Here is a 16,206-nt window from a genome sequence, read left to right on the forward strand (position 1 = left end):
CTCTAACCAACATCAAAGCCCTCAAAACAGTTTCACATTCCCTCAACTCCACACCACCATACAACTTACCCAACCTATCATGTACTTTTTTCAGCTCCCCCCTCCTCATTCCTTCGCGCAAAACCTCCCATTTAAGAAACACACATTTAACCCTCCTTCTCAAATCCATCAACCCCAACCCACCATGGGGCACAGGTAACATTACAACCTCTCTCCTCAGCCAATCGCACCTTGAACCCCACAAAAAGTTAAACACCCGTCTCAGAATTCCCACAATCGCCGTCCCTGTTATTGGAAACATGGTTGCTACGTGCCAAACCTTACTATACAATAATACATTTATTACAATCACTCTTTGCACGAGAGTTAGATGATGAGGTCGCAGTGCACCCAGATGCCCCAGGATCCTTTCCATCAACCTATTTAAGTTTTCCTCTCGAGCAGCGTCCAAGTCATCTTTATAGATGATACCACAAATTTTTAAAGACACCGTTTGTTTCCTCACAACGTTACATCTCCCATCAATCCACCCAATCACCCAACCCTATGACCATTGACTTCTCACTATTTACCTGCATCCCTGTTGCACTTCCAAACAATTGCACATCATCCAAAAACCCCAACGCCATCCCTTCCGGAACCAGGACTGTTGTATCGTCTACATATCCTATTATTCCAGGCCACACTTTCCCTACCTCTCCCTCACCCCCACTCGTGTTACATACACAACGTTCAACCATTCTATAGAAGGGGTCCTGAATGCACGCAAGCAATATTTGTGACATGGGACACCCCTGCCAATGTCCCCTACCCATTACAATCTCCTACCCCAAGCATCCATTAATCTGTACCCTCATCTTAGCTCCTTTATACAACGTGGCTACTCAATTAACTATTTCTTCCCCATAACCTTGCCTCCCAAGTATAGCTTTCCATTCTGTCATAGGCCCCCTGCCAGACTAAAACCAACAACGCCGCCTCCCCTCCCCCCCCTTTGACTCCACAAAACTTCTCAGTATTCCATGACCTTCAATCATCGACCTTCCAGGCAATCCATACTGCATTTTCGAAACCACTCTCCCTACCACATATTTAAACCGATTACCCAAGACTTTAGGAAACAACTTATAATCTGCACATAACAGCGATATGGCACGGTACTCCTTGAGGGTGTGCTGCCCCTTACCTTTCGGGACCAACACTACAACTGCTGTTGCTTGCTTGTCCCCCATCACACCCTTCTCCTTTATCTGATTTAATCTAACCATGAAACCTCCCAATGTTGTAGATAAAATTCAGCAGGGAGACCGTCTATTCCCGGTGCTTTGCCCTTCCTCATTCCCCTTAAACCCAACTCTATTTCCTCTTCTGTTATTACGCCTCCTAAAGCCTTCCTATCACTATTCCCTAAATTACACGTCACATACTCACACACCTTCTCTAAAGCCACATTCCCCACCCTCCCACTTTTCCAATACCCTTCGTACCATTTATCAGCATACTCACGCATTCCTTTCACATTCCTTTCGTAGCTCGTATCTCCTGACCTACCCTATAACCTCCTGCCATCTCATGTACCTCTAACCTCACAATAGCTGTTACCTGCTGTCTTTGTTTTTGATGTCGCAACACACACGCTGATGGCTTGTCTCCCCAAAGCACCTCCTCTACCCCTGCCTGCACCCTTACCACTTGAAACCTCTCATTTTGTAACTCCCTCAGTTTCCCCTTGACCTTGACAATTTCATCCATAGGATAGTTGCCCCCCACAGCCCCGTGCCCATAACAACCCCTTAACCCAGTGGTATTCATTGCACGGCTCGCGAGCCGCTGGCGGCTCGCGATGCCTCAGTTCACGGCTCTCGAAAAATATATAAATTAATTAATAAAAAAAATATATAGAAAAATAATTTTTCAAGTAAGATACATATTTTCATGAGGTGAGATGGAAGACGAAGTCACAGTAAGAGATAACATTCTAACATCCCAACCCTAGTCATACAGAAATCATATGTGTCCACTATGGGAAATTGATCAGGCACTCGTCTAGCTCTAGGCGTCGGTGGTCTCGCTGAATCAGTAGAGTTCAAGCTTTCGGGGGAGACTGGACGTATTTCGTTACTCTTGGAGATTTGTGTTTGAAAATAGGCAACAGATATTTGAGACTGCAGCAACATATATGAAAGTAACGACTTAGCTGTTACTGCTTGTGGAAGCTAGCTGCGATGGGATAGTTTTACTTGAAACCAAAGTACAGTCAAGTAGTGTCCGTTATGATGGATCGATTTGTGGTTAAACAAAAACGCAATAGTGATGAACAGCCATCCCAGACCCGACCAGTAGAAAAGGAGCATAAAGAAAGTTTGGTCTTTATTTTGCTATTAATAACAAGATATGCAGGCTAATATTACCATGTCTAATTTTTCTCATTTACTATATTGCACTAGCAGCTCAGTACTACTTAATTTAATTGAGTTACGCTAACTTGCAGTAGCTGTGGCTCTCTCAATCAATGTGTTTAACCGAAGTGGCTCTCTTGCAAAAATTAGTGAATAACGCTGCACTATTGGCAGGTCCCACTGTGATCACGCCTCCTGCTGCTTCGACTCATGTGACTGCAGTATATAAGCCACTTCTCTGGCCCTATGCTGCACTTCCTACAAGAGTGATGGACTGAACACATCGATTCCAGGTTGAGGGACTTCATTCATTCATTAAAGATTTGCCGGTACTTCCGGCCCGGGTCTTCTCCAGATGGTGACCCGGCGGTGGCCCCCGGGGCGGGGGTGTCGATCGTCTTCTTCATTCTTCTATCTTCTCTCTTGGGCCCTCCGGTTGGAGGGTAACTTCTTCTTCTATCTTGCACTGACTCCCCAAGTGGGGAGTGTCTTCTTTCTTTCTCGTCGGCAGGCATCGCAAGGTCAAGGGTCTTCAGGCACTTGTAGCTCCGTCAAATGTTGGTAGTGTGGCATTGGTTCTAGGTGATTCAGACTTTTACCTAGAAAGCGGTACAGGCTCCATTGGATTTTTTTTTTTTTTTTTTTTTTTTTTTAAGGGGGGGGGGGGGGTGGTGGTTGGGGAGTGAAAGAAGGAAGAGTAGGGGAGGTGATAGATGGAGTGTAGTGGCGACTCGTAGTTGTATGTGGCGGCGTCATCGAGGTGGTGGGTGGGCAGCCAGGATGGGGATGAGAGTTCCCAGGTCTTGGGTGGCGAGGTACACCAGCCGGGCTGCGGTGTCTTCTCGGTTCGGGTCCCCAGGCGCCATTGGGAAGTGCCTTCGTCGGAGTGGCACCGTTGCTGGACAGTCGAGGAGGTAGTGCACTAGTGGATCTGGGACCATCTGGTTGCAATGGCAGCAGCGCTCCTCTCGCACGCGGTCAATGAGTCTTCTGGCAGTAGGGTAGCCAAGTCGCAGCCGGTGGACCCCAACCTGCAACTTCCTGTCTAGCCTCCGCATGCTCGGCGGGGGCTCCCCACGGGTCGCCCTGTCATACCAGATCCGGCTCCGCGATGTGCCTGGCCCTGGTAGCGGGCGCCTGGCTGCATCAGCTGCCCACAGATCCACCTGCCTTCGGCTGATAGCAATGGTGGTCACTGGCTGGGCCTCAAGGGTTGCCGACTTCGCCGCTCGATCTGCCGCATCATTCCCAGCGAGGTCGATGTGGCTCGGTATCCAGTTGATTGTTGCTTGCTGTCCCTGCTCCTTAAGTGTCTGCAGGTCCTTCCTGATGGCAGTAATTAGCCGGATGTTGTCCCTGGGCTCCCTGTGCGTGACGGCCTGGATCGCCGCTCTGGAGTCCACATGAATGACTGGGGGTCGCCGATGATCCAGGAGTGCGTGTTGCAGGGCCCTCTGGATGGCATGGAGTTCTGCCTGGAGAATTGTGCAGTGATCTTGGAGACGCCATACAGCCGTCAGAGTGGCATGGTGCACCCCGGCACCTGTGCGGCCAGCCTCTGGATCCCGGGAGCCATCGGTATAATATACGGCGCACCCAGGGTGCTCTGCTGCTGCAATACTCACTGCAGCCCATTGCTGCAGCACGTGTTGTGGACAGTGACGCTTGCTAACTGGGAGGTCTTGGATGTGGATCACAACTGCTTCTGGTGCCCAGGGCGGGAGTACAGAGTACCCCGCCACAGGCCGGTCACAGCCCTTGTCGACTATAAGCGCCATGGGGAGGAGTTTGCTTGCTACATCAGCCGCTGACCACACCCACAGCCGGCCAGGAGACTCCCTGAGGTCTCCCTGTTGCCGTTCAAGGAGGTGTTGCAGCAGTCCCTCTCCACCGGGGAGTTGTACGTACTTGGCCACCCTCCTGGCTGCCACAAGGGCGATTCTGTCGCGTAGCGGCTGCAATTGAGCCTCATGATTCAGGGGCACAGTGTTCGTCCACCTCGGCGCCCCCAACATGATCCGAGCTGCAGTATTTTGGACGACGTTGAGTCTTCGAAGGTGCGTTGGGCGGGCATGGACAAGGGTAAGTGCCCCATAGTCGATGAGAGAGCGCACCGCCTGCACATAGAATAATCGGAGAATGTCACGGCTGGCCCCTGACCTAGGGCTGGCGAGGGCCCGCATGGCGGTGACCCGTTGCATGGTCCGCTCTCTGACGTACTCCGCCTGATTCCGAAAGGAGAGCCGATTGTCGATGTGCACTCCCAGGTACAGGTAGCTACTGACCCAGTCGAGATTGACTCCTGACATCTGCAGTCTCCCCTCCGGCACATTGGCATGCAGGATCATGGCCTTGGATTTTTCTGCTGAGACCTTGAGGCCGAGACGACGGCAGGCGGTGGAGAGGAGGTTAAGGTCACGTTGGGCTCTATGCATCAAACCACATCTCTCGGTGATGATGAGGGCAAGATCATCAGCGTAGCTGAGCAGCTGGGTGCCTAAAGAGAATGGCAGCTGCACCAGCTCATGCATCAGGACATTGAAGAGAGCGGGGCTGAGGACCCCTCCCTGCGGGGTGCCGTTTTCAAGGGGCCTGAGGGTGGACACTTGTCCCTGGAAACGCACTCGTTCACACCTGCCCTGCAGGTATGAAGAGATCCAGGCAAGGAGCCTTCCCTTCACGCCCCTGCCTGCTAGGAGGTCAAGGATGGCTGGTGCGCTGGCAAGCTCAAAGGCTTTCTCGAGGTCCAGGAAGACAACAATTTTGGGTCTCTTGTTTGACCCAATGCCTGCAAGGAGGGTGGTGATGCTCTCTGCTGTGCCCACTCCTCGTGTGAAGCCGTATATGTGACGGTGTTCCGGGCCAAGCTTCCACCGTAGTCGCTCAAGGATCATCCTCTCAGCCGTCTTGGACAGACAGCTGGTGAGAGAGATGGGCCTCATGCTTCCCGGGTCCCTGGGCTTGGGGATGGGCAGGATGATGGCCTCCTTCCACGCAGTGGGGAGTTGTCCAGCCCTCCAGGAGCAGTTGATGACCTCCAAGAGTGCATCATGTCCAGAGGGGCCCGCCCTTGTGATCATACTGTAGGTGATGCCATCCTGGCCGGGGGTGGTGTCGTGTGATGTCCTGAGGGCTGCCTTCAGCTCCCGGTCGCTGAAGTCTACATCGGTGTCGTCGTGTTCGCAGCATGCAGCCTGTAGCCTGGCAGTCCTGTCTGGGAGGAGGACAGCCTGGAGGTTCTGCACATCTTGTGGCAGGCGTGCTGTTGCTGCCCTGGAAGTGAAGAGGTCGACCAGCCTCTCTGCTTCACCAGCCGGGTCATGGTGAGCACGCGGTGTTCCTCTGCGTTTTCCGGTAGCTATACCTATTTTCGCCCAGATCTCAGAGAGGGTAGTGGCATGGCCGAAGGAGGCACACCATTCGAACCACTTTGCCAGGCGGACTCTGTGGGAGATGTGGCGAGCGTGCCGCACCACCTCTCTCAGCAGCCGAAGGGTGTCAGCAGTAGGGTTGCGTCTGTGGAGCCTGCGGGCACAGTTGACACGGTGGTTCTGCTCCTTGACTGTCTCGTCGTAGAACCACCAGTCCCGCTTGATGGTACCTCCAGCCTTGGTAAGTGGGATGGCCACCTCAGCCACATGGGTGACGGCAGCTTGGAGGTTCTGGGCAGCCGCATCAGGATTGTCAGAGAGGGAGGTCGTCTCCCACCATTGCTGTATGACATCCTGGAAGCACTGCCAGTCCGCCTTCTTGAAATTCCACCGTGGAGGCGGTGTGTATGGGATGTGCTGGGTGAGCGCCAGCGTGGTGACGATCGCGAAGTGGTCGCTGGTGAGAAGTGGGTGGAGTTCCCACCTCACTCCAGGCTGCAGTCTCCGAGAGAGGAGAGTGACATCCAGTCGGTTGCCGCCGTGGTGTGTCGGCTCCCCATTGTTGAGGAGGACGACGTCAGGAACATCATCGAGCACAGCCGCCAAGTGCCTGCCCGTCTCATTGGTATGGGAGACAGAGTGGAGAAGCTCATGATGGGCGTTGATGTCCCCCGCCACGAGCACGCCCTCGAGGCGAGATATGGACAGAGCTGCAACCTCCGAGAGGTCGAGAGTAAACCGTGTGCTCCGGTACACATTGTAAATAGTCAGTGGTCCAGATGGCAGTTGCAGCGTGACAGCTTGCACCTCCACCCCTTCACCGCAGTTGATAGGGTCAGTGACGATCGAGTGGGGGATGCAATTCCGCACATAGATTGCGGTGCCCCTGGCGGGGGGCCCACCACACTGCAGGTATGCAGAGAACCCAGGGATGCGTGGCTGTGGGGCGGGTGGGGGCTTGACAAGGGTTTCTTGGAACAGAAACACATCTATCTCATCCCGGACTGCCGCCTGGATAGCTAGGTGGAGTTTCTGCCTCAGACCACAGATGTTCCACTGGAGAATTTTTATGGACTGCCGGGCGACCCGTCGGACTCCATCTCCTCCTGTTCGGCCATGGTCCTCCGGAACACCCGTGCGTGTTCTACCATTTCCTCGGGCGTGAAGACCTGGGTGAGGTGATCTTTCAGGGCTGCTGAGTCGACCCTCTCCAGGAGAGCCATGCTGTACACGGTAGTCAGGAGCTCCTTGCAGACCTGCCTGTCCTTCATTGATGGGAGTAGCATGGATAGCACCTCTACCACAAGCTTGATTACGGTGACAATGTGAACCTGCGAGGTGCCCTCCCTCTGGGGGGACAGGGCTTCCTTGGCTGCGGCCTGAGGTTGTTGGCCCACTCCCGCGATTGTTGCTGCTGCTGACCCGCAGGTCACGCAGGTCTCCGTGGTTCTCTGTGCCATCTGACTGGGTGCCGCGGCCTGTTTCCTGCTGCACTCGGGTGGGGACTGACTCGGACGGGAAGTCCCTTGCTGGTGTTCTGTCTGGTGCTGAGTAGCCGCAGCTCCTTGAGCAGCGTCCCTGAGCCGGGCTTGTTGTGTTCCTTTGTTCCGTTTCTGCTGAGGCTTCGAGACTTGCCCATGCCATTGTTCCCCTTGCGGTGCAACTGGTCTCCTCTGTTGCTCCCCCAGTGCTGGGAACTCTCTGCTGTAGGGTGTGGCTGCCGCAGAGGGGCCTGTACTGGCTGCCGCGATTGGCCGGTGATGATAGTTCCATGGGTTGGGGCGTGGAGAGGGGGCATTGGACGATGTCCCCACCTGTTGCTGTTGGGTGTTTACCGAGTTGGGCTGGGCTGTCGCCGCAGGGGCCATCTGCTGTCGCACCTGTTGCCACCGCTGTACCATGACAGGACAGCCCTGGTTCCATGCGTGGTGTTTCTTGCCGCAGTTGGCGCACTTGGGTTCGGGGCGTGGGGTCTCGGGGGCGGGCTGCTTGAGCAATGCAATGCAATCCTTGGAGTCGTGCTGCTTGCTGCAGACTCCACACTTCTTCACATGTTGGCAGGTAGCCGCGATATGGTTGAAACCCTGGCAGTTGTAGCATTGTAGTGGGCCCTCTACATATGGCCGAATCTTGAACCGCCCCCACACCCCCAGTGCGATGTGGGATGGTAGGGGCCCTCGGTGGTGGATCAACATATTCCGTGTTGGAATCTTGTTGGTCCCGGTGGTCAGCCTCTCTGCCTTGACAATGTTGGTTGCATCGAGGAATCGCTCTGCTGGTATGGGTACAGGGACGTGGAGCACAACCCCCTTGTGCATCTTTTCTTGAGCCAGGAGCTCCCTTATCCTCGGATTCTCTGCAGCCATTGCCTTCAGTCGATCGTATGTGTCCTCGTCGCGCGGCTTCGCCACGATCTCTCCCCTGAGTGTGATGTCGCAGCTGAGCTTGATGGAAGGCACGGTCGCCTCCAGGTTCTTCACCATGTCGTAGTGAGGGATAATGAACTTGTTGAAGGCCACAGTTGGTTGCCTTGCAGCACGGTTCTGAGGTCTTGAGCGCCCCTGTTCGATCTCGTTCTCCTCTGTTGCCTGTGAGGCTTCGTCTGGGTTGGTTGTTCCTGGTGCCATCTGCTGAGGAGGAGGGTCCTGGGTCACTTCCATGGTCCCCATATGTTGGGGGGTGTCCACCTGCTGGGCCGGGCTTGGGTTGGCCTCGGCTGTCCTCATCGTCCCCTGGCCATCTGGGGAAGCAGCTGGGATCAGCTGAGGCGCTTCTGTGGCATCGCCCCTGCAATGCAGGTTGTCCTTGGGTTTCTTCGCTGGCCCTTCCACTTCCTCCACGTCGCCCTGACAGTCGTCGTCGCATGATGACATGGGCCGTTTGCCTCTTGGTTCCTGAGATGACATGGCCGTACAGCCGCCCCAACGAGGCTCGTAGCTGTGTGCCACAGTTCCCAAGACCTATTAACAACGCAGTGGGTTCACAGTGGTTCACAAGCGAGTATCACGTCACTCACTGGTATCGTATTGTGAAGACCTAGGTTACAAATGGATATTTTCCCAAAGCACTGAGCACACACATATGACTCACAATTGCACGAATGGCGCGGGCAATCAGGTGCTATGCGTAAACTAACACAGCACCAGGCACCTGGCGAGCTGTACCAGTGCACGAAGCACACTGGCTGGTCAGCGCCACGCCACAGCACACGTACGAATCACACGAATGCACGACAGATTCGCAATTGTGCGTAAACTAACACAAAACTCACTGCAGAATGTCTTGAAAGAAAAGCACTTAGTCACGAACGTTCCCGTGCGTAGCGATGGCGCGGCGCAGCACGCACGAACGCCCACGAATTATGTTGCCACGGTAGCACACGTATGACTGGCGTGGCTGTGCGTAAACTAACACAGAACACGCCAGACTCACTGCACAATGTCTTGAAAGAAAAGCACTTAGTCACGAAATTTCCTGTGAGAAACCATGCGTAAACTAGCATGGACCTCACAGGGAACATCCCAGCATTCGTGCGTGCTCTCACGAATGCGTGGTCCACGCACGAAGGCGCGAACCGTGCGTAAACTAACACAGGTCGGCGAGAAGGAGTCACTCTGAACACTGAGCGATCCACTCTGAACACTCCAAAACCTCCGTATCGCGTTCTAAGGTCTATGACTGATATCAGCAGAGGGGTGCCGTGCACAACCACACTCCACCGAGGTCAGGCAGCGAGTCCGAATCGGTTGAGGGACTGATTACCTCAAACTTCTCCTCTACTTACCCATTTCTGCTTTGTACTGGACTGATGAAACCAGTGTGTGGCGAAACGTTTCTTCAATAAAGATTCCCATGTGTTGCATAAGTGTCTCAATTCTTCAACTTGTCGGTTTTCTAAACCATTCATCACATCTGTCAGACACTGCAACATCATGGAGTCTTGGTTCAAAGACTTCACCCATTTCTACTTTGTATTATACTGATGAAGTCACTGTGTGGCGAAAGATTTCTTCAATAAAGATTCCCATGAGTTGCATAAGTGTCTCAATTCTTCAACGTTTACTGTCATACACCGGAGGCCTATTAAAGTTTCCACCCCTGCCTCCTCTCTTCACTCTTCCGATGGGCACCAGAACTTATGGGTCCACTTGTCACCTTCACACTTCCCTCTCTCCCCCCTTCTTTCGGTGCCTCCTGTCGTGGCCACCACTACCTTCACCTTCTGCCCATATTTGCTTCCCAGGCCGCTGCGCTGGCATTAGGACATCATCCGAATCCGACGCAGCGGCCCTCTTTCTTGTGACAATCGCATCCTCCATAGCTTGGTCTGGGGATGCCTCACAATGTACCTCAACCTCCACTGTACACTGTTTCAATGATACCGGTGACACTTCAGTCACGCTGTCACTCCCGTCGTCCGGATAGTTCTCCTGTCGTTGATGCACCGTAGCTGTCAAATCGTCCCATCTACTACTTTTCTGGGTACAGCCTCCTCCTCAGGCGGTGACAAGGACTTCAGCACCTCAGCTGATTCTTCCTCAATTTCCAACACTTCCTCCTGTCCTTTCTGCTCGTCTCCATCCTCTGGAAGTGTCTCTGGACCAGGCAACTGGTCAAGGGCCTCACCCTCTCCCCTAGCCTTATGCGCCTCATCCACTATCTCACTCCATAGACGACCACGCCCTCCTTCACGTCGTTGATCATTACCTGCTCCCTCCGGTGTAGAAGTGGATGACTCCGCCTCTGGGCCAGGAGCTCGTTGCCGCTTCCCACACGCCGCTGCTATGTGATCACATTCCTCACATAGTCGGCATGTACGTCTTTGCCTGGCGTACGAAACCATGACCTGTGTCCTGAATTCCTGTAGGTACACGTAGGACGGTATGAGGTGTCGCAATGTCATTTTTAGGTTAAAAGTGCCTTCTGGCAGACCTGGATAGGCACCCGTCACCCACGTACCATGCTGGGCCAAATTAACAATTCCATATTCCTCAAAAACTCTTCTGATGTCTGTCTCATCAGCCTGAAATGGGACATTACGCAGTTTGATCGATGTATAATGCTTGGATACATCAATCATTCTCACATGAACAGCTGGTGTTGCATCAAGACTTACGTCCTGAAAACGGTTGACCAACGATTCATAGACCGTTGCTGAAAGCAGTTTCACAAAAATTCTATGTGCTCCATTTAAGGCTACACCATACAACTCTCCATCCTGAATGCCATACGTCTCTCTGATGATTTTAGATAGTAACACTTGGGCTGAAACTGGCGCTATTGCCCCTCAGAGAAGCTCAACGCCGACAGTGTTGATCCTGCGTCTATGACTAAACGCCATGTTGACTGATGGTAGTTCTCCTGGTTTGACGGCAGAGGGGGGACAAGCACCACCTCACACCACTGCAGTCAGGCAACTGAGGAGCGTTTGCGCAGTAGGTCCACACAGCCCGAGAGCGATGAGGACAATGAGAACTAATTACCATCCACACACTTCACTTTAACACCTCCAGCAAGCTAATCATCACCAACTTGCATTACCTTAACACAACCACAAGTGCTCATAACTACCCACCTGCATTAACTTCCTACAAATACCATGACGACCATAGTCTGGGTGGACACAGGATGCGTCCATATACAGCACTCGCTTCACTGTTGGGTCCTGGAACAAGTCGACACCACTCTTCGCAGTATTAAGTATCCGAATAATTGCCACCTGTAGACATAACATAACTCTGTTTATATTGTAAACTTTTAATTATAATGTTTTATTAGCAATATTGTGACAACAGTAATATTTGACTAATATTGATATGTTAATAACATTTTTGTAAATCTCTTAAATTTACAATAAAACACTGACAATAATATGGGTAAAATTTGTTGAAAATATTGGAACAATATTATAGTGACAATAAACACAAGAGCTAATTATAATGTTTATAATCCAGGAATGATAGTACCACAACACCTGAGTGACAGTACCACAACACCTGAGTGATAGTACCACAACACCTGAGTGACAGTACCACAACACCTGAGTGATAGTACCACAACACCTGAGTGACAGTACCACAACACCTGAGTGATAGTACCACAACACCTGAGTGACAGTACCACAACACCTGAGTGACAGCACCACATTATCTGAGTGACAGTACCACAACACCTGAGTGACAGTACCACAACATTTAAGTGACAGCCCCACAACATCTGAGTGGCAGTACCACAACACCTGAGTGACAGTACCACAACATCTGAGTGACAGTCCCACAACATCTGAGTGGCAGTACCACAACACCTGAGTGACAGTACCACAACATCTGAGTGACAGCACCACAACACCTGAGTGACAGTACCACAACTTCTGAGTGACAGTCCCACAACATCTGAGTGACAGTTCCACAATACCTGAGTGTCTGTAGCGCAACACCTGAGTTACAGTACAACAATACCTGAGCATTCGCTGCCTGACCACGGTAGTGTGCGGTAGTGCTCTGCACCCCTCTGCTGTGTGTAGGCGAGCGCCCTTGTCAGTTACCTGGCTGCAGTGGTGTGAAGTGGTGCTGTCACACCTCGGCTAACAACTTAGGTGCACTGTGATCGTCAAGATGGCGGTTAGTCTGAGACGAAGGATAAATACTGTAGGCATCGAGCTACTTAAAGGAACGATAACGACCAGTTCTGCGCAAGTCTTATTGCCAAAGATCATACGGGAGACTTATGGAGTACAAGATAGTGACTTGTATGGTGTAGCATTGAACGGAGGACAACGAATTTTCGTCAAACTGCTATCAGCAACGGTTTATGAATCGTTAATCACCAGGTTTCAGGACGTGAGTCTTAACGTCACACCAGCTGTCACTGTAAGAATGATAGATGTTTCACGGTATTATACGTGGATCAAGTTACGCAACGTTCCCTTTGAGGCGGACGAGGCAGATATAAGGAAAGTTTTTGAGAAGTATGGGACGGTGCATTATGCTCAACATGGTACGTGGGCGGCAGGAGCCTATGCTGGTTTTCCAGAGGGTTCTTTCAACCTCAAAATGACTTTGAGGCACCAAATACCATCCTATGTGTACCTACAAGATTTCAGGACGCAGGTAATGGTAATGTACCCAGGACAACGACGTACATGCCGCCTATGTGGTGAGTATGATCGTATAGCGGCGACTTGTGACAAGCGAAGACATGTGCCTGGACCTGTGGTGGACGTCGCAGCCCCTGCTTCAAAGGTGGCAGGTGAGGAACAAACATCGGATGGAGGGCGTGGTGTTTTGTGGAGCGAGATAGTGGATCGGGCACACAGGACTGGTGGTGAGTTGGAGTCCCGCCCCCAACTGCCTGATCAGGTGTCGTCTCCTGTGGATAAGGAGGAGCAGCAAGTACAAGAGAAGATTCTTGAGATTGAGGAGGAATTGGTGGAGGTGTTGAAGACGTTGTCACCACCAGAGAGGGACGTTACATCTGAGCGTGGTGTCATTGGAGAATCGTCGCTTCCAGAAAGTCTGAGAAATGATAATTTGGGACGTGATGGTGGTTTGGAGTCGTCCATTGACTCATTAAACCATACTCAGGTGGAGGTGGAGGTTCATCGAGAGGTAACATCTGACCAAGATATGTGTAACATGACTGTCACGAGAAAGAGGGCGGCTACATCAGATTCTGATGACGTCCTTACGCCTGCACAAAGGCCTGGGAAACAGACTGAGGTGAAGTGTGCAGGTAGTGGTGTAGGTGGTGGTAGCCATGATAGGAGGCACCGGAAGAAAGGGGGGAGGGAAAGAGAGCACTCTGAAGGTGTCAAACGTAAATTCAAGCTCTGGAGTTGTAAAGAGTGATGAGAGGAAGCAGGGGTGGAAACTTTAATAGGCCTTAGGTGTATGTCTGTAAATGTTAATGGGTTATGTAGCGGTATGAAGAGAGATTGGTTTCGTAATTTTCTGAATAAATCTAGAGTGGATGTTGTGTTCCTGCAGGAGCACAATTTCAAAGAGGGTAGGGTGTTGGAGGTGGCAGGATTTCGAGTAGTTACCCTGCCATCTCCCCGTCTAAAAGGTGGTGTGGGAATTTTAATAAGGGAGACGAGCCCGTTTGTTTTGCAGAGAAGCGAGGGAGGAGGGGGAGGGAGGGTGTTGCGTGTGGATGGGTGGTGGATGGATAAGCGTGTGTCTTTTGTGAGTGTGTATGCGCCGGCAGAAAATAACATACAGGTAAAGAATGATTTTGTGTGTGAGGATCTTGTGTTTTTCTTAAGTGCACTGCCAGAGGTGGCGATAGTTGGTGGGGACTGGAATAGTGTAATCAGGGTGGCTGATGTGGACCCAAGAGGGGCTGGATATATGTCTGTGGCTCTTAGGGATTTATTAAGGGATGTTAGGTTACGTGATGCCTTTGGGGGAGCGGTGTGGGAGACTGAATATACGTTTGTTAGGAGTGGTTATGCTGCGAGACTAGATAGAGTGTACCTTTCTCAGGGTGTGGACGTGAAATCTTTCAGTACTATTGAGGCTACAATGTCAGATCATAGGGCAGTGGTGGTGGAGGTTGGGTGGGGGACGCTCGCGGAAATATATAGAAGTTATTGGAAATTAATATAAGTGTGTTAGGTGATGAGGAGGGGTTGGAGGGGTTTTCAGTCCTATGGAGGGAGCTTAGTGTGGAAGAACAGGGAGTGGATGACATTGTGACATGGTGGGATAGTGTCGCAAAGGAAAGGATTAGAAAGTTTTATGTGAGAGAAAGAAAACGTAATAATAATTTAAAATATGGACTGGCTAACTATTTAGAGGATAGGTTAAGAGGTTGCTATGGGAGGTGGGTGGGTGGGAATAATTTTCCTATGGATGAAATAGCTGAAATAAAGGGGAGGTTGAGGGTGTTGCAAAATGAAAGGTTTCAAGCTGTAAGGATGCAGGCAGGGGTGGAGGAAGTGCTTTGGGGCGACAAGCCGTCAGCGTGTGTTTTGCGGCAACAAAAGCAAAGGCAGGCGCTGACAGCTATACCATGTTTAGAGGTAACGGAGATGGTTGGGAATTATAGAGTAGGGCAGGAGATACGAACCACGAAGGGGATGTGTGCGTATGCAGAGGCTTGGTACGAGAAGTACTGGAACAGTGGGGGGGTGGGTGACGGGGCATTGGACAAGGTGTGTACGTATGTGACGTGTAATTTAGGAAATAGTGATCGAAAGGCTTTAGGTGGGACGATTACGGCAGAGGAAATAGAGAATGCGTTAAGGGGAATGAGGAAGGGGAAAGCGCCCGGTATTGATGGTCTCCCGGTAGAATTTTATTTACAACATTGGGCGTTGATAAAGGAATTTATAGTTAGGTTATTTAATAGTATGAAGGAGAAGGGTAAGTTGGGGGAGAAGCAGGAAACTGCAGTTGTAGTGTTGGTCCCGAAGGTCAAGGGGCAGCCCACCCTTCGGGAGTACCGAGCCATATCACTGATGTGTGCAGACTATAAGGTGTTTGCAAAAATTTTAGGTAATAGGTTCAAATGTGTAGTGGAGAGGGTGGTGTCAAAATCTCAGTTCGGGTTGCCGGGAAGGTCGATGATTGAAGGACATGGGATACTGAGAAGTTTTGTGGAAGCTAAGGGTGGGGGTGGAGGGGCGGCTTTGTTGGCTCTAGACTGGCAGGGAGCATATGATAGAGTGGAAAGGGGAGCTTTGCAGGTTATAATTAGGAGACAGGGTTTTGGGGAGGAAATAGTCGAGTGGGTAAATACGTTGTACAAGGGGGCGAAAATGAGGATACAGATTAATGGGTGTATGGGAAGGGAAATTGCAATGGGAAGAGGCCTTAGACAGGGATGCCCCATGTCCCAAATATTGTTTGCGTGTTTCCAGGACCCCTTTTATAGAATGGTTGACCGTAGATTATGTACGCCATGTGAGGGAAGTGTGGGGGGTGGGAGGGCCTGGCCGGGGTTAATTGGATATGTTGACGACACCACTGTTCTCATTCGTGCAGGGATGTCAATGGGAGTGTTGGACGAGGTGGTGCAATTATTTGGAAGTGCCACGGGTATGCAGGTAAATAGTGCGAAGTCAAGGTGCATGGGGTTGGGTTCTTGGGTGGGGGGTGTGGGGGGGAGATGTAATGTTGTTAAAGAATGGGCGGTGTCTTTAAAGATTTGTGGTATTATTTATAGGGATGACATGGTTGCGGCGCGGGAGGAAAATTCAGATAGGTTATTGGAAAGGATCGTGGGGCGGATAAGTGTTCTGAGACCCCAGCACCTAACTCTGATACAGCGAGTGATAGTCGTGAACATTCTATTGTATAGTAAGGTTTGGTATGTTGCAGCTGTGTTCCCAATTACAGGGACAGCGATTGCGGGGATACTAAGACGGGTGTACAAATTTTTATGGGGTTCACGTTGTGATTGGTTAAGGAGGGAGGTTGTAATGTTACCTGTAA

General features: G+C 51.4%; 1 protein-coding gene across 1 annotated transcript in view; it reads right to left on the reverse strand.

The window, feature by feature from the left end:
* LOC128703238 (uncharacterized) overlaps nt 1-16,206 on the reverse strand; it is a gene marked incomplete at its 5' end in the record, with an annotated part of 81,726 nt that overhangs the window by 21,702 nt on the left and 43,818 nt on the right. Inside the window, 1 exon segment of the mRNA XM_053797840.2 lies at nt 11,346-11,489. Within this exon segment, the coding sequence (XP_053653815.2) occupies nt 11,346-11,489 (144 nt within the window).

This window comes from Cherax quadricarinatus, chromosome 85 (assembly GCF_038502225.1).
Source record: "Cherax quadricarinatus isolate ZL_2023a chromosome 85, ASM3850222v1, whole genome shotgun sequence".
Classification (NCBI taxonomy): Eukaryota; Metazoa; Arthropoda; class Malacostraca; order Decapoda; family Parastacidae; genus Cherax; species Cherax quadricarinatus.